Source organism: Nothobranchius furzeri, chromosome 14 (genome assembly GCF_043380555.1).
Source record: "Nothobranchius furzeri strain GRZ-AD chromosome 14, NfurGRZ-RIMD1, whole genome shotgun sequence".
Classification (NCBI taxonomy): Eukaryota; Metazoa; Chordata; class Actinopteri; order Cyprinodontiformes; family Nothobranchiidae; genus Nothobranchius; species Nothobranchius furzeri.
The window spans coordinates 18,423,052-18,442,306 of NC_091754.1; the positions used below are offsets into that span (position 1 = coordinate 18,423,052).

Sequence of the window (19,255 nt, forward strand, 5' to 3'; positions counted from 1 at the left end):
TCGGGACCCGCTGGAGCCGGTTCTGGGCGGCGTGGCCTCCTTAAACGGCAGCAGTGTTCTGTGGTGAGGGCTGCCGATAAAGGTGATTACGTCGGTTCAGGCTGGGACTAAGGCAATAGGCAGGTTCCGTGGTCAGACAGGCTGAGGTCGGGCAACAGGCAGGCAGACAGGTTCTCTGGTCAGGCAGGCAGAGGTCGGGCAATAAACAGGCAGGCAGGTTCCGTGGTCAGGCAGGCAGAGGTCGGGCAATAAACAGGCAGACAGGTTCAAACGCTCAAAAGACTGTGACATGGCAGCAGATGATCTCGCACTGAGCAGCAGGAGCCAGGTGCTTAAATAGGGAGTGCGGATAGATTGCTGCTGCTGCAGGGAGACAGGAAAACACAGACATCAGGGCATGATCATGACACCCTGCTAGTGACTTCAATGTAAATACAGAATCTTGACCTCAATGCAATGTTTTACTGTAAACCACTGCATTTCATGTAATACTGAAGTGATGCTCTCCCATTTTTTCACTCCAGTAATGAACCTTGCTGCAGCGTTCTGAACCATTTGCATCTTTGACAGTGTGGAAATGGTCAGACTGACATACAAAGAGTTGCAATAGTCGAGTCTGGAAAGCACAAATGCAGATGTTACAATCTCAAGGTCCTTTCTGGATAGCATAGGCTTGATTCTTGCAAGGCGCCGGAGCCGGAAAAAGCAGGATCTCACTACGGAGTTCACCTGTGCATCAAAGGTAAGTCCATAGTCCAATCTCACACCAAGATCAGTTACCACTTTATGTTCAAATGGTGCTAATGACAAGAGGTCTATGCTACATTGCTGATGGCCATTAGGTGAAAAAACAATGACTTCAGTCTTGCTCTCTTTACAACTTAAGAAGTTGTCCGACAACCATGAATGCACGTCTTCCACACATTCCACCAGAGAGTTAATGGAGCCAGACAACCCCTCTTTTACTGGCAGACAAATTTGGCAGTTGTTGTAGGCATCCAAATGGAAGTCAATACCGCACCTGCGGAAGATCATGCAGAGTGGGAGCAGAGAGATTGAAAAGAGCAGGGGACCCAGAACAGATCCCTGAGGGACCCCCCCACTTCAGCTCTTTCTTAGACGATGAGTGATTACCAGTAGAAACACTCATAGTTCCACCAGTCAGGTAGGACTTCATCTAACTCAGAGCTGCTCCTGCAATCCCCTTCCACTGCTCTAGGCATTCCAGCAGAACCTGATGATCCACAATATCGTACTTCACCATCGCTTTATAGATAGCCACTACTATCAAAGGGAACCTTATTTTGAAGCACAAAACCTGAGACTATTTTTAAACAACTAACATTTATAAATGCCAGTGTCACACTTTACAATATGGTCACATTTCTGTCTTGTATTCATGTTTTATTAGACATAATAAAGAACAAATATTTAATATAGTTACTCTAGAAAAATATATATTGGTGAAATAATTTGCCTCACTGTTTGACAAGAAACTGGTTAGTTCTGTCTCATTGTTGCCCTTAATTAAGGCACAATAAATCATTATCAATGATTTATAAAGTGTTAACAGATTATTTAATAACATATCTGTAAACTAATTACCAGCTCAATATAATGGAAACCTTATTGAAAAATGTTACCCAAATTATTGTGAAATTATTTTGAAAATTGTTTATATTTTTAAGTTTGTATTTCTGGCCTAAAATAGGTTCCACAGAAACATCTTTGCCTTTTGGGACTTATATGACAATGATTCACTCTTAATGACGTGCAGTTTTTTTATCTGTTGTCTATGTTTGCTTAAATGTCAGCCAAGAGTTACTTTAGCTTAAAAAAGCTGCAACGGAACAGTTTTTGTAGGCGATAAAACCAATATGAGATCTCTCAACTGCATTTTTAAGTTGCTAGCTTAACTGTGTTGTCACTGCACTTTGGTCACCTCCTGGTCAATCACACTAGGATTAGTTTCTGTTAAATGTTTAGGAACCAATACTAAATGTTTAAAGGAACAGTATGTAATAAGTTTATAGTAAAATAGTCCCAAAACGCCTAATGTCTCAATAATGTTGAAACGGAGGTTACATTGAAACAGATTTCCTTCTCAGCCTGGTGGGTTGTCAAGAGTTTTACTTTCCAAAAGGGCCAAACAGGAACGTAATTTTTGTTTTACTCTAATATCGAGTGAATCAGGACAGAGCCCAACATTGAGCTAACAAAGCTAATGGTGAATTAGAAGCAAACAAATGGCTCTAAAAATATTGCAAGCTACTTTCTTAATCACCAACATCTCAATATTACAGTGAAATGTTTGTGAGTAAATGAATGATGAGTCAATCGTGGCTTTTTACTTCCTTTGATGAGTCATTTAGAACTATAACAACAAGCTAACAGCAACACGGCAAACAACTGCAGTCCCTCAAATGCACATTACGGTAATAAGTGTAGTAAGTGTTCCCCACCGAAATGCACCCAAGTGTTCCAATACCAGATATGACAATATATTTATGTACTTATCAACTTACTGTGTATGACTCATCTATGCTCATCATTTGGCACTGATCCATAACTGGCAACGGTCATCAAACGCACAGAAGGGGAGTGAGAGAGTGACTTTTTATTTAGAAAAAGGGACTGCAGTACTCTAATTTGACCACAGAATGTCATCCTTACTTCATTCTTATATATTATACCTCTAAAGCCAGTACAATGATGTATTTTCATGGGTCTTTTAAGACTAAGTAAAAAAAAAAAAAAAAAAAAAGCAGAAAACTTAGCAAATATCTATTACAAAATAAATTTCATTCTTTTGAACAATGTTATTGCAGGTCTGTATGATGGTGCAGTGGGAAACACTGTTGCTTAGCACCAAGGTCATAGGTTTGAACCCCAGGGTGGAGTTACCATGCTCTCCTCATGCTTGCATGTATTTTTTTCAGGGTACCCTGGTTAAAGTTATAGATTAGTTCTTAATTAGATGTTTTTTTGTAAGTAGTGTAGATTCTCCTTTTGAATTAAAAATCTAAACTCACTTAGTCATATTCTGTCTTTTTCCCCTCAATTTCATCTTGAAGGACGATGCCTCCTGGTCAAACCTCCTCGGTCTCACCTCCATTTCCTCGCCCCATCTCCAGACTTCAAACACCTCACCACCAGCCTGAAACCTCATAGGCTCCATTTTTCCCCCTGTCCTGGCCAACATCCGCAGAGGTGATGCGACGGTTTATCTACTGCAAGGTGGTGTTGACCACGTCTTTGGTGTGGGTGCTGGTCGATGTTTTCTTGCTGCTGTACTTCAGTGAGTGCAACAAATGTGATGATAAGGACCACTCTCTGCTCCCTGCCCTCAGAGGTGAGTTCACAACAATACCTGCCTTTTATTCTCATGCTAGACTGAGGTGTGATGTTTCAGGTTATTAAATATTTGAAAGAGCACATCATAAACAACAAAAACAAATTAAATTAAGCTGAGCTCTTTTTTGATGGTGTTACAGGCTTCAATCTGAATGCTGGGTCATGTTCACACTGTTAACATATCATATGATTGTTTCTTCCTTGTGCTTTTTAGAATCTAATGACTTTTTCTCACTTACATTTAACAATCGAAATATCAAAATATCAATTCTATTCAGGACCTTTATTTGAAAATGAGTTTCTATGGAATTTTCTTACACTTCCTATTTTCTTCAACAGTGTTGCTAGTAATGCTTAAGTTGTAGTAATGCATTGGTTTAATCCCAACACCTTTTCAGTAACGTGCAATCTATTGTGTCTTGAATGGAGTTACATCCACATCTTGTTTTGCTCATTTCTTTTGTCACCATCTAGGTAGCTAACATAAGCAGTGTGATCCATATGCACGATAGATCAACTTGTTATAACATTTGAGGACACAAACGAGGATGTCACAAACAGGAACATTTGTATTGAACCCCCTCTCACCTCATACCAACTTGTCTAAAATGAGCTGTTTCAAAAATTCCCCATTTGTGACAGCAGCTCTACTCTGAACCCCCCCCCCCCCCACACACACACATATTAGAGCTTCTCAGCCTATAGCAGCCTGAGTAGGGATGGGTAGGTGTGGCTAGCTCCAACTCATTTTCTTAAAGTGACAGAGCCCTGAAACATCTAATTCTGGAAGGTACTGAAACTGTCAAAAATAAAACTGCTGAATAGGCTTTATGTGGGAGGGATTTAGTGCAACAAACTTCATAAACACGTTTTGCATCGACCAAAGAACAATTACATATTTTTTTAAAAGGCACATATCTCCTTTATAATAAATCTGACACTTTTGTGTGAAATGTGAAATTTCTTTTTTTTCTTAAAGAAATAATTAGCATTTGTTTTTGCAAATGTGTGTAAAGCAGTATGAAGATTACCTCATATTCTCACCTTCAAAGATAAACACAGACATACAGGATCCTTTTATTTCATCATCTGGTTTTGCTATGTATAAAAGAATCTGTATAGAGAGAGACTCTGTTGGCCTTGCAGAAGCAGGTTAGGAATTTAATGCACCTTGTTGCAATATCAGAGCAGCATAATCCCGTTTCAGCTCATGATATACTGATTTCCCCTCTATAAGGTTAGTAGTGATACAATTTCATTCATTCTAAGGACTCTTGTTTTGCTTCTGGGTTCTTTTCATATCATTTGATCATAACAAGAGATGTTTCTGGAATATATAGTGGTTTTGACACCATTTCCCCCTGATGATTTAAATCAAATTATTGCACTTCTCTCTATTTCATTTCCTCTTTTTGTGTGTATGTGTGTGTATGCGTGTGTGTAAAAAGTCTTTCTAAATTTTTTTTAAATACTGAAGTGTCCTAGAGAGGTTTCAGATGAACACTTTGTAGAAAAAGCCTCAATTTAAGACTTTTCTTTAATATTTTCCACCCAAATCATAAAATGTACAGAAAACCAGCAGGCCAGACAATTTTCAACTATAGCCGCTGACCTCTTGCAAAAATGTACTTGGAAGTATGTCAGCAAACATGCTGGTACCTTTCTTCTAACCTTTGTTTCTTTCTCCACTCACTTCCTGGTTTTGTGGACGTATTTAGATGCAGGTGGCATCCTAGCAGAAGTCCAGAAATCTTTCTCAGCGGGCACCACCTAGAGGGAGAAAGAAATATTGTACATTTAAGTCCTTCTCCCGTCTTCTGGGATAATGCAGCTCAGTCTAGGCACTTCCACTCTGATGGATCTGTATGTAAGCAGATATCAAACGCTATTGGCTAATACTAAGTGGCGGTCATGTCAAATTGCATGGGGTTCTATGGGATGGGGAGCGGACTTGAGCAACCAGCTCCTGGTGCAATCTACTGTCATCTCCCGCATCGATTACTGCAATGCCCTTCTAACTGGTCTTCCAGGCTGTACTGTGAGACCTCTTCAAATGGTCCAGAACGCAGCAGCGCGTCTGGTCTTCAGTCAGCCAAAAAGAGCACACTTCACCCCTCTGTTCATTGAGCTCCACTGGCTACCACTAGCAGCATGCATCAAATTCAAATTGCTAACTCTAGCATACAAAGTCCGAGATGGTACGGCTCCCATCTACCTGAATCCTCTTGCAAAGGCTTACGTCTCGGTCTGGCCGCTCCGTTCATCACAGGATCGTCGGCTACGAGTGCCTACACCACGCTCAGGACAATCCAGACTCTTCTCATGCATCGTTCCACAAATGTGGAATGACCTACCAAGCACTACCAGAACAGGGGCTTCCTTTTCAATTTTCAAGAAACTCCTGATAACCTTGCTCTTCAGAGAGCATCTTCTTAACTAGCACCCTCCCTGCACCCGTCCCCCTCTCTACTGTCCACTCCTTGTTCCCTCCTCTCCATGATTCATCATGCTGCCTCACTGCCACCTACGACTGACTGGAAATTGTTTGTTGTTGTTGTTATTGTTGTTGTAAGCCTCAAGGGCAACATGCCGATTGGACAAAAGCGTCTGCTAAATACATAAACATAAACAAACTTGGCAAAAAACCAAATGATATCACAGTGCAGGGTAAGACTATCACAATTCCATATTTCTAAAAAATTATAATTTCCGCTATGGATTGCTGCTTCAATGTCAAAACAACAAGGCTCCTCATATGCTCTACAAACAAGAAAACGGTTTTCTTATACCCCTTACTCAATGCATTACGTCTTTCAATATGTCCTCTCTCTGTGTGCTGCAGGCAAACACTCCCTCACACTACAGCAACAGGGCCTGAGTCCTCACATGCCTTTAAGAAAGCAGTTTTCTAGGTTTCTAAGAGGCTTACTAATCTGCTTTTAGGCTGGAATGAGGTAGTGCTGCCAGCTACTTTGGCTCATTAGGTCTAATTTATATTTATCTCAGTTTACTTAGAAAATAGGTCAAATCTTTTTTTTTAACCTTTTAAATACTATTTGTGTATGTTTTAAAAGCAGTAAAACAATAGCATAGAAATTTAGACAGACAGTAGCAAAATGATTTTGCTCTGCATGTCGGTCTAGACACAGTCCATAGAAGTCCCAGCAGGCTTACCATTGTCTTGAGCTGTGCTGTTTAATGCCAATCGGTTTGGTGGGCCAATCACAGCGCTCTATCGGTTTGGTGGGTGGGATGATGCAATGGAGCAGAAAAATTAAAACTAGTTTTCCATGAGCACTGCTCAGCCCAAAACAGCTCTGTACAGCGTGGTTTGAGCCAGCCCATCTGAGTGTAGTTTTGTTCCCATCCCAGCTCTGTGACAGAAAGTGCGCTACCCATAGATGCTGTGGGGAGGAATGGGAGGACTCAACGCACTCGCGGCAGGGGGGTGGGGGAGGGGGTGCGATTTTTACTCATGACAAAATAACATGAGGTGATCAGTAAACAGTGTAAGGTAACCTGCATGCTCCGCAGAAACAAAACTCAGGCCCTGTCCACACGTAACCGGGGATCTGCCAAAACGTAGATATTTTTCTACATTTTGGCCTGTCATCCACACGAAAACTGAGTTTTTTTCACACCAAAACGGATCTTTTTGAAAACTCCGGCCAAAGTGAAGATCTGCGTTTTCTCCATTTTGGGTGTCTGCGTGTGGACAGACAAAACCGGAGTTTTAAGGTCCGCAACGTCACTTTCCGCGACAAAAAAATGCTGACATCACGTGTGCGACCTGTGTTTACACTAGCCGACAGCATGGATGCCCTCAGAGCTGCGGTCGCTTTATCAATTGTCCAAGCGCTTTTTGCTTGTTTGTTTTTGCAAGCGGAATTACTGCTCCTTGTGGAAGACCACAGACGAAGGACGAGGTTAAGAACGGGGGAAGTACTGCCGCCTACAGGTCTGGCATGTCCTTAACAACGTATTTATCCGGGTACGTGTGGACAGAGTTTTTTTTTTAAATGAGGTGGTGTGGATGCAAGTTTTTGGAGGGGCGGATATTCGTTTTTAAAAAAACCCGGCTACGTGTGGACTAGGCCTCAGCAAAAAATGGTGGTGTTGCTTGACATTTAGCTCAGAGGTTCTCATTCAGGGTTTTTATTACAGCTCCTTGTAAGGATGTGTGTTAGTGAAATAATGGCGATACGATACGTATCACGATACAGGAGAGACGATACAATATTTCACGATATATTGCGATACATTCAGTCGGATGATATTAGCAATTTTTTTAGACTGAATTTATTATAGGAAAATTCAATAAACAGTCCAAACTGATAGAAAACATGTTTAACATGCGGTATCTGAACCATAACAGAGGGATTTACATTTCATTGGTGGAAACAAAACCCATTGTGCACTGCTACCAACTAGCGGTCAACATTGAAATTGCACCCCCCCCCCCCCCCCCCAAAAAAATACACAAATGTTTGCATGTAAATTCTTCCAAAAATTAGATACACAGCATTTGAATGTTAATATAATATTACGATATCAATATTTTTGATACACAGCTATGGAATATTGGTTTAATATCGCTGGAGAAAATATATTGCCATATCAACATTTTCTTACATCCCTTGCTGTTTGGATCCTTCCAGGGTGTTGCGTTTGGTAAGCGAAGGAGATATGGGGAGGTGGGTAGGATTGTGGGCAGATCTTATACTTTGCTTTTGCCAACATGTGTCTGTGTCCTGTTGGACTATAAATTGCATTTAATCCCTGGTTCTGGGCTCATTCTTTGACCTTCATAGAGTGAGACACGAATGCTTTTTATGCCTTCGGTAATAAATGATATAAAAAGACAGACGTTCTATCTCTTTATTGTGTGGTTCTTCAGTTCATTAAAAAATTTCCGTGACATTTCTCACCTGAATGTACAACTTTTAATCTACAACATATGGTTTGATAAAAATATGGACTATGTTAAGAAATCTGGTAAATAGCTTAAAAATTAGTGCGTTAGTTGTTTTCCTGGTTTGACTAAAGCTGTGATTATGCAATTATTGGACTGACAGAAATGCCACTAAATGTCACTGTACTCCAGTTTTAGGATCAGTAAATGCCTGTTCTGGTGTGTCTGGTACCAAGATTTTGGCAATAGATACGTGACATTGATTTTTGGATTTCCTCCCATAGATATCATCAGACCCCATCAGATCAGTATCGGTAGAATTTGGAGGTGGGGAATCTTAAGCAACCTTTGGTTAGCTCACTGCTTTCCTGCTGGGGTCAGACGGGGGAGGATTTGGGTGGATGGGGGTGTGACTGGTCTTACATAAATGTTTAGGTGTGTGGGAAGTTCTAGGATGATGTTATTTCAGAAAGTCATTGTATTATGACAAAGTACGCAGTGGTTTTGTCAGTGGTCATATTGTTGTGGATAATAACACCTCTACTGAGTGGCTTGAAGATGTTTGAGTTATTTATACCCATTTATATTATTTTATAATGTTCATCACCAGGTAGACAATAATCTTTTAAATAATGTCTGTTTTAATTTCCTGGTCAGAGCAAATGAAGGATTTCACAGTGACCTAAATGGCCTTGTTTGCTCCAGGTGACCATTTTTATAGAAGCCTTTTGAAGGTTGCTTGAGATGCTTTGGTGAAGTATAGCCATCATGTATATGTAACTATATAGTCTGACCATGATCCATAGACAGAGTTCAGTCGTAGTGGTGTAATCTATAGTTAGACAGCACTAGGACCAATTAGTGCAACGAATAGAGTGATGCATTCATAGTATCAGAAATCAGTGAATGAGGCGGTCCGTCATACACTGTTGAAGAACCAGAAGAAGAAGAAGAAGAAGTACCTTTGTCTGTTCAATGGCTTGTATTTATATACCTCCGTCCAGGGTTCTACAACCCCCAAAGTGCTTTAGAACACAGTCATTCACACGGTGACTGTGATGAGGTACAACGTAGCAACAGCTACCCTGGGGCACACTGACAGAAGGTTGCCTAACACTGGCACTACCGGCCCCTCCGACCACCACCAGTGAGCAAGGCAGATTAAGTATCTTGTCCAAGGACATAACTGCAACGGACTGAGCAGGGCTCAACCCTGCAACCCTCTGGTTATGCGATGGGCACTTAACTCATCAGCCACTGCCATCCAAAACTGAGGCCAAAATTTGCTTCAAACAAGTGTTGCTCCTAAATCACCACCATCTTTGTAGATTTGCTCCGTCAAAGCTGTGTTGGTGCTTAGGTTGCCCAACGTGTCTCTTCAAACATAGAGCTCTGTGATAGGCCTGGCCTAAACTCAGCTGAACTATTGATAGACCTGCTGAGACTACAATGGAGCATGGCTAGACCAACCTGCAGAACAGAATATTTAGCTTTTGCTACAGGTAATGAAAAAGACTTCAAATGAGTGGCTGCTGCAACAGGTTTTTACATACAGTGAGAATCTGCTTGTTCTCATTCTGTTTTGCTCCACATTATAGCCAAATTATTCAACTGATATTGAGCTGGTGGAAGACAGAAGAAAAACCCTCCATCAGATTATTCTAACAAAAGAAATTTTTCTCATTTTGCCATAAGTATAGAAAATAATCCCCCTTCTCACCCAAGTTACCTTAAATCTTTGTTCTTTAAGAGAAATCCTCACTTTTTGTCAGGTGTACCAACGGTATGCTGTAGATGGAGCAAAAGTTCCCATCAGAGCAGTAATTTTCAGGATGCCCCTGGTCTGATGGAGAAAAGGGGTTTCTCTGATCTAGTATGTAACGTCAGCTGTGTCAGATCTGCAGGCAGCAGAGCAGAGCGGTGGAGGGAGGAGAAGCAGGAGGAGGTGATGGATTGAACCGAAGGAGTCTCCAACTGTGCACAACTACACTCACGTCTTCTTGTTTAGAAAATGAGAATGAAAAAACGCTGCAGGACTTTGGAAGCCTTGTTGATGAAGAACGTGGCACAAAATCCGCTTGAAGATTGGTGTTCACCATGAAAGTCCAGCTGGGACAATTAAGATGACATATTAATAATACAAAATACATGAGACGACTGGTGTGCTTAAGGTCTGGTTAAATAATGAATATAGTTGTTGCGTAGCCGGTCTTAAAAAGCATTGCACATATGCACATTCTGATCCTGGTATTCACAGATTAGAGAAGATAGCTGTAAATTGAGACATGATCTAAAAAGGGAATTAAAGTTTATTTATTTATTTTTTAAATTGTGATTGTGAAGCGCCTTGTGATTTTTATCTTGAAAGGTGCTATACATAAACTGTTCTTCCACTGACCATGATATGTTCAACTGCATGAAGGCAGTTCTTCCTATTTTGTGTTTTACAAAATGCATTTTAACATTCTTAAGTTAAAATAATTGCCATCTTCAAAAAATATAATTTCAACCATTAATCTAAAACACTGCACAACCTTGCCAAATTTAAACTTTTTTTTTTTGGTGAGAAATAACAGCAGGCATCATGAGTGCCCATAAGACAAAAAACAAAACAAAACAATAACTTTACCCCAAGAAAGCGTATTCGTGCAAAGGTGCCAAAACATCTCAGATTTACTTAGAGTTCATCATAATAAAAATAAGCAGAACATCAGAATTTTCCACAAGACAAAAAATAACGATAAATGGAGCCTAGTTTTATTTTCATGCTAGGCAATATTGAGAGAGTAGCAATTCATGTGAGGATGCAATTCAAGTCATGCATTTATTATCAAAGGGAGGACAATCAGCTGTTATTGGGATTTTAAACCTCACTAACCCTAACCCATTGTGATAGATACTGAAGAAACGAGCATTAAAGAGTCTTACTTGCTGTTGTCTGGCAGACTGAGAAGGCGGAGCTGCTAACAATCACACACACACACACACACACACACACACACACACACACACACACACACACACACACACACACACACACACACACACACACACACACACACACACACACACACACACACACACACACACACACACACACACACACACAGGCCCACAACAACATTGTGACATGATAATGTACCAGCTAACATCAGAGGTCACCTCAGCCAATAGCACTGGCAGATTTAAATTCAAATGCAGTGCAGAGTTTTTACCTGAAGAGGGCGCAACACTGATGGTTTTAGGCAGAATATTTAAATTTGAATGAAGATGCACTAAAGTGCCAAATTATTGACAACATATGTGTACAGCATGATTAGACACTCATTTATATAGTTCATCAGAAAAAAAGTTGATTTGAGGGGTGACTTGCTCTTTAAAATCAATCTAAAGCCTGGTTCATGCTTCTCCGTCAGCTCCACAAGGGACAGACACGCACGGATTGACGGAAGCGTTTTGCATTCATACTTCTCCGTCTCCTGGAGAGTGTTGCAAAGCAATTGCCCGGCAGGACAGCAGAGGGCCATAGCGCTGTTCTGTGGTATCCTGTCATTTATCGGTCCAAGATAGTGTGTTTATATTGTGTTTTTTGTGTATAAGAGACTTTTAACACGGACATATTTGTCTCTCATTCTCCTCCACCTCTTCATGCGCCTCCCATCTCTAAACCCACGTTTCCTGTCATTTCCGTCCACAAATAAAACGCTTGCTGCGCATCTTTTCACTCCTCCAGTCACGGGGGAATTAAACGTTCATATTTTTAGAGTTTTTTCGCGAGGTATTCTTCAAGCTTCTCCGTGTCTGCCGCTAGTTATCCTCGGCTCTCTTTGCAATGGTGGCGCTGTAAACAACAGCGGCGTCCTGACCAATCACAAGCTTGCGTAATCCGTCTCGTTAGACGGATGTTTAAAAAAGTGGGCTCGACTCCGTACGTACTTGCGTGCCTGCCGGAGCCCTACGCAAGGACGGATAATGGCGTTGCGTGTCTCCGCACTGACGCAGACGGAGAAGCATGAATCAGGCTTAAGAACAAGGTGCATCCTCTATTAAAGAACCAAAAACCTCATTATATAAAGTTAAGAGTTCAGTTTCATTGGAAACCTCAGCTTTTGTTGGTTGGACGTCTTTTTCAGCATAAATACCACATTCTTTGACTAACACATCCATTCAGGGAGTGATAGATCGAAGAAGGTTAAGAACATTCTTTGACGTATTCATCTGGAACGGAGTTCATCCATTCTTTTTCTGTCCTGGCACTTGAAATGCACAGACGCTTTTCTTTTCGCTCATGGCCTTATCTTCCCAAGGCTCTTTGTCCCATCTCTTCAGAGAGGGAATCTTTGGATTCTTTCTGGAAGTAATTAAAAAAATGATTGACTTGGTTAACTGGTCACTGAACGCCATTGAATATATTTTTACAACATTCGGAACAGAGAAGGGATCTCCCACATGCCCTCATGGCACACATTCGGTTTGATACAATTTGGATTCCTTGTAGGAGTGGAACATCATGTGTCTTTCTTTACTTTCTGTTGAGGATTTAGAAGACGTATAGATCTTTGGATTTATGATTTTCGGGTTTCTGCTGATTTGAGTATGCGGGTGTCTGATATATCGGAAATTTATGGAGCTGTCGGACTATTATAAAAATCCATGAGCTCTGGAAAGGTTACTGACTCAGATGTTGCTGGAAGTGAATCACAAGCTGGATGGATAATCTGGTGGTGATCCCTCAATGCACATGCAGGATGGATACTATGATGGAGGATGCCACTGCACTGCATGGAGGGAACTAAACCCCATTATTTGGCTGATTGGACTCTCCTGTGACCTGTAAAAGATTGTAAGGCAGAGGAAAACGCTATCTCTGGCCTGCTCCACAACAGTGACTGTTATCTGAATCTGGCTCCCCGGTCAGCCTTGGCTGAAAAAGTCAAAACCTCCAGTGGAATGAATACAGACGTTCGCTGCCTTCTCCTAACCCTTTCCTGATGTGGAACTGATGGAAGGTCACAGAGCTATGAAGGACTCACTGCTTGCATTGTTGCCTTCCGGCCTCCTTCACCCCTCCAGAAAGCGGGGGATAAAGCTGCACGCAGATGCCGCACACTCTCTCTTGAAGGCTTCCCCTCCCTCCCGCCACTCCTACTGTGGATTTATGTTCGTGACTGTTCAATTTATGTACTTATGGAGTTTTTTCTGAATCTCCACCTTTGTCCCTGGCTCGGGAGCAGGACGGAGGGACATGTTTCATTCTTCTTCATGTACTCCTCCTCTCTTTTTGGTTTTTCTGTCTATCTTTCACTCCTGCATACGGGAGTGCCATAAAGGCACCTGCCCACAGTTCACCCTGATTCTGTTATGTTGTGTCTTGTTATGCCTAGTCTTGGACGGGTTGTTCTTCATCTCATTGTACCGGGATGCTGGTTCAATGACAATTAAAGCTTCTTGATTCTTGATTCCAGTGTCAGCAGCGCTATGAACAAAAGAGCACAACCTAGGCTAATAATATGGCCTACACCAGTTCAACTCAAGAAGGGGTTGTAGAAAATCCTCTTAACTGTTGGTGCTTAATTTCCTCTCTGCCCCCTCCCCCTTCATTGAAACAAGTGCTTCTGTTTTATGAGATTATCAAGGGAGGAGTGGGTGGGTGGTGGTGGGGCAGTCATAAATCCATCAGAGGTTATTTACCTTTTGTGAAAGGAGCTGCAGCAGCAATGCTAATCTGCTAAAGTTCTGCAGGCTTTTGAGACTCCGGCAAGATGACTATGTTTGATTAGTTTCACTTTCAGATTAATCCTAAAATAAATCTGATTCTAATGTTTAGATTTTCCTACATCTCTCAATAAAAACAGTCAAATAGATTATCTGTGAAATTAAATATAGCTGCCAGGGATTGTATAGATAAGCTAAAGCAATGGGAAAAAGCTGCTCAGCTTGCAGTCTATGCTAAAGTTTTTACAGTGTTGCTTCTCCATGAAATAAGCATCTAAACCTGTTTTTTTTAAATAATGAGAAACAATGTTTTCTGCTCTGACTTATTACAGAAAACGCCTAAAGACCATTTTCAGATTGTTCCATCAATAGATTTGATAGGTTTGTTTTTGTTTCCACTGCAGCTTGATGTCAATTTAGCGCCTCATTAGTGAGAGTTTCTGTCATGTTGCAGCAGTGATATCTCGGAGCCACGAGGGTCCAGGAGAGATGGGAAAAGCTGTAAACATCCCCAAAGAGGAGCAGGAGAAAATGAAGGAGCTCTTTAAGATCAACCAGTTCAACCTGATGGCCAGTGACATGATAGCGCTCAACAGGAGTCTACCAGACGTCAGGCTGGACGGGTGCGTAAGCTTCGATTTGGATCCCTTCCACATGGCTGCCGCCAGTCACATTACTGCACCAACCATTAAATCTGCTGAAACCAATATAAACAGACAAATTATTGATCCACTCGCATCAAGCTGGACCTAACGCAGCTTTAAAATGTTTACATCTCAGACTTTCAGCCCACATTTGAGGAAATTGTTTTTTTTTATCAAACTGCTCAGGTTTCAACACAGAAATTCAAGGTTTTCTTTCTGTCTTTTGTTCATGTTTCTAAAATAAATTAGATTTATTTTTTATTTTTTACAGTTTTTTAAACCAATTAAACCTAGTTGGAAGTTTTTAATTAACTTCAAAAATACTTAAATTTGACTATCTGACCCTGTTCTTTGATATAATGTAGATAATCTTTCATAATTTACATTTCCCCTAAGCCCATTCTTTGGCCTCTACAGAAAAATATTTTTTTTTTTTACAAGAGCCTAAAGCCTTTGACCAATAGAGTTATGCATCCACAAGAGGGCACTGTCAATCAACAGGAAAGCACCTCAGTTCACAGCAAGTTATGTGTTGCACGGTCAGCTTAGCACACTAACCTAGCTTGAATGCTAACTCGAGCTGCATTGAATTGATGTCAGCCTGTTAATTTCAAGCTAACTTTGGATGAGGAGAGAGGGTAATGATGATGAACAGGGGTCTGCTTCTAGACCTGCAGAAAAGGGACACACAACAATACAACAGGAGCAAGCTATCACAGCATCAACCTGATGAAGAAATAGAAAATCAACATTGTTTAACTGAACAATCACACGATAATAAATCACAGTGCATTTAGTGCCAACCACAGCCTTAAGACATGTGTTGAACGTGCCCAAGTCCATACTTATGAGAGCACCATGTGAGCACCTGTGTGTGTACACACGCTTGTATATGTAAGGTTTCTCTATAGGAGCGTCCAATAGAGAGTGTGAGGGGCCACAGATCTGCCCCCCCCCCCCCCCCCCCCAAAGATGTGTAGGAGATGGAAGGAGCTCCAAGTCCCAGAGATCCAGGAGCTGCCCGAGAGCACAGCGACTCAAAGGAGTCTGCAGCCAGAAAAGCCCCTGCCCCCTGAAGATCTTTATAAATGTTTTATCACCGTAACAATTTACAGAAACTGAAAAAACGCATTACTGACTAGCAGACATCGTAGCGTTGCGCTTAGCAATTAGCCTAGCTTAGCATGTGTATTCTCACACTGCTTACATTTGATCAACTAAGTAACTTTAACACACGCCCACACATTCCCTAAACAAATCGATACTTACAAATACAAATTTTCTCTAAGGCACAAACATATAAAGCTAAATCAGTGTGTTCATGATCCGTTTATTCTCTGGTTTTGCCTAAATGTAAAATTTAAACACACAGAGCCGAGGTCCAGCGGGGAAAACGGAACTACGTCAGCGATAGATCTGAGACTGAGTTAAGAGAGCTTGCTCTGTCGCGTTTCACACAGACAGTATAATAAAGACTTAATAACAGGGATGACTCAGTTTTCAAATACTAAAGCATTTTAATGGTTTTTAATCATAAATTAACTTGTACTGTTTATTAACTTATTAATCAAACATATCCCATCATGAACTTAATTATCTGAGGCCTAAAGGCATCACAGAGCATTAGTTAGGATTATCTGAAGGAGAACGCCATTCAGCTGCTGTTGAAGACAAATTAAACATCACATATTTTTATTACTAACTTATATTGAAGTATTTGTCATTTTGCACTGATACTGTTTAAATCTTAAGCATGCTTGGAAATATGGAGATATGTGATACTAGCAACCTAAATGATATTTTTTTTATTGGGGGGACTTAGCATATATCAGTATCGGTTTATATCAGTATCAGAAATCAAGAGTTAGAGGATATCGGATATTGGTAAAAAAAAAAAGCTAATATCGAGCATCCCTAGAAAAGGGCTTTTATCTTTAGTGTTTTAGCGACATGATTACTGTTTTATCCTGTTGCAGCATTAGCAATAATCGCGAATGCTGGATTCGGCGTGTTTAGATATTTTTTTGCTTGAACCCTGTTAGATCTGAATACATTTGTTCCGTGCAGAAAAAAAATGAATACAAAATCATGAACCGTTACCCCCCTATTAATATACTTTACTATATTTTGTTTTCTTATGTATCCTTATAGAAGTATTTACCAATAAGATCCTGAAAAACAATTAAATTACTGAACCAATGTGCGCTAAACAAATGGACAATTATTTACTGAGACAGACACTTTTCAAGGGACATCCGTTGAAACATGGAATATTAAAACAGAGGAAAAAGATTCAGATTGTTTCATCCAAAGAGGATTTTTATAACACCAAAAAAAGCGAACCTTCACCTGATTTTAGCTGCTAGCTTTTTAGTCTATTGTGGCTCAATTTTTCTCAATTTCAATAATAAAACAGCTTTACTTAGCTTAGCAAAATATCAGGAATTTTGCAGCAAAAGTAATCCAGAAGTGCAAGTTGTTGAGTCAATAAGATTTTTACTTGGAGGAAGCCTCCTGGCCTAGTTATGTCAGCTTGCGGCGTTTAGTTGAATCGACAGGACTGAACGAGCAATGCTGTTTGCTCCGGTGGCTTTTATCACCCTCCGTGACTTCTCAGCCCCCCCCCTGCTGCCACACAGTCTGCTGTCTCTACGCAGCTTCTTTTCTGTAATGTAGCTAAATCAGGAACATCCAGTCCAGCAGCATCCCGAGTCTATCGCAGTCCCACCCTTGGACTTTCACAGACGTCGCATCAAGCCAAGGACACGCTGACATTGCTGTCAACTCAAGTTTGAGTTTTTCCACTTTCTTCTGAGATGTTTGTCAGTTAATCCCTTGTGGGAATTTCTCTGTGCTGGTGGCAGCATCACAGTGCAGCAGGATCCTCAAACTACTCTGAGATTTTAATAGGAAGCTTTTTGAAAAGAAACAGGGACATTTGACACAGGCTGATGGATTCATCTTCATGTGATTCTTTACTCTATATTATGACCTTTTTCCAAATGCTGTTGTTTTTACTTTGTCAGAAAAATGTTATTGAATAGATTTTAGATGCTCCAACGTTACAATCAGGACTAAACGGCAGTAAATAACATTTTAAACTGTAATTTTATGTGGCTATTGGATGATTCTAGTAGATTATTTGAAGTGTCTAAAAATACTTGATTATTGTTGTTACAGATCAACAGATAGGGCTTTTTCTATTGCAGAAGCCTTTTGTAGAGGTCGTGGTCAGCCAATGTCCGAAAGGTGCAGCCAATTATTATTTTTTGTTTTGGGCCAATGATCAAAACTGATATCTAGATATTGTAAAATCAAACATTTAACTAAAGTTAATCAAACCATTTAATAAACTGTCCAAGTATTAAAAATAAAACTGGTAAATAAAATATGTAAGTTGACAATAACGTTTTAAAGAAGGGTTAGGTAGGTGTTTTTTAGGAACGTTATTACACTTTTAGATAAAATTCTGCAGAAGTATCGGGCTGCCTGCAGATGTGCCCGACTGTAAATCGGCTCTACTGGCTTGATCATTTATCAAAATGTTAAATAATGCTGTTACACCTTCTGGCCTATGAGATCCAGAAGGAATAACACAAGAAATGGATAAATGGTGGAGAAAAACCAAAGTCCCAAATAACAGTTTATAAAGGATTATTTTAAATACAATACGCCACCTCAGGGAGCTCATTGTGCTGTTGTCTGAGTAGTTTGTCATGTTTCTGTGTGTGCCTCTCAGCTGTAAGACCAAGGTGTACCCAGATGACCTCCCCAACACCAGCATCGTCATCGTGTTTCACAACGAGGCGTGGAGCACCCTGCTGCGAACCGTTCACAGTGTCATAAACCGCTCCCCGAGGCACTTGTTAGTGGAGGTTGTGTTGGTGGACGATGCCAGTGAGCGAGGTTGGTGCTCGCAATATGGACGATCCAGTCGGAAATGCACATGTCAGAAATCTTGACCAATTTGACCACAGCAGCCTCCTCTTAACAGATATCAGTCATTTAAGTGTCCCTGTTGGTCTGAGAGAGATGATTAATGTGATCACTGATATCTGATTGGACAGGATGTTCTTAAAGAGAGAAAATGATCATCTTCTACTTGTTTTGTAGCTTCTTCTCTCATCTTCTTTAGAGACATTTTCAAAATGTAGAGCATAAAAATGTCTTTCTCTTAACAAGTTTTTTTTAATTATTTTTGCCTTGGATTGTAAATGTAATCTGATTTCCAGAATATTTTTAATTCCTTAGGTCTTTAAATCAGAAATGTCCTTAAGACTTTTTTCAACATGTAGTTTTCATTTCATTTTTTTATTTTTTCTCATTCGGCAATTTCATTCATCATTAACTCACAATACAATAATCAAGTACAATCTTCCAAGTGATAAAAAGGTGGAGGAAGAAGAAGTTTTAAATGACCTACTCTGTTCTACTAGATACAAAGTAATTTACAAAATGGCCTTATGTACAAACCAAGTATGCAACTTTCTTATCTTTGCAAACAATATCAAATTGAAAACTCATCAGTATCCTCTTTCGATATTCACTTATCATTTTTGTCTTTAGAAAATTTTCTAAATTGACCAACAATTAAACATTTTTTCAGGCCATCTTCCAGGTTATTCCATAG

At 40.3% G+C, this 19,255-nt stretch overlaps 1 protein-coding gene across 6 annotated transcripts in view; it reads left to right on the forward strand.

The window, feature by feature from the left end:
- galnt13 (polypeptide N-acetylgalactosaminyltransferase 13) overlaps positions 1-19,255 on the forward strand; it is a 68,824-nt gene that overhangs the window by 18,085 nt on the left and 31,484 nt on the right. For 4 of the 6 annotated variants that reach the window (XM_070544426.1, XM_070544427.1, XM_070544429.1 and 1 more), the window contains 4 exons: positions 525-742; positions 3,075-3,352; positions 14,436-14,604; positions 18,365-18,531. In XM_070544426.1, the coding sequence (XP_070400527.1) occupies positions 3,214-3,352; positions 14,436-14,604; positions 18,365-18,531 (475 nt within the window). In that variant the 5' untranslated portion in view covers positions 525-742; positions 3,075-3,213. The remainder of the gene's footprint in view (positions 1-524; positions 743-3,074; positions 3,353-14,435; positions 14,605-18,364; positions 18,532-19,255) is intronic. The other 2 variants (XM_015966628.3, XM_015966625.3) reach the window with 2 other exon arrangements.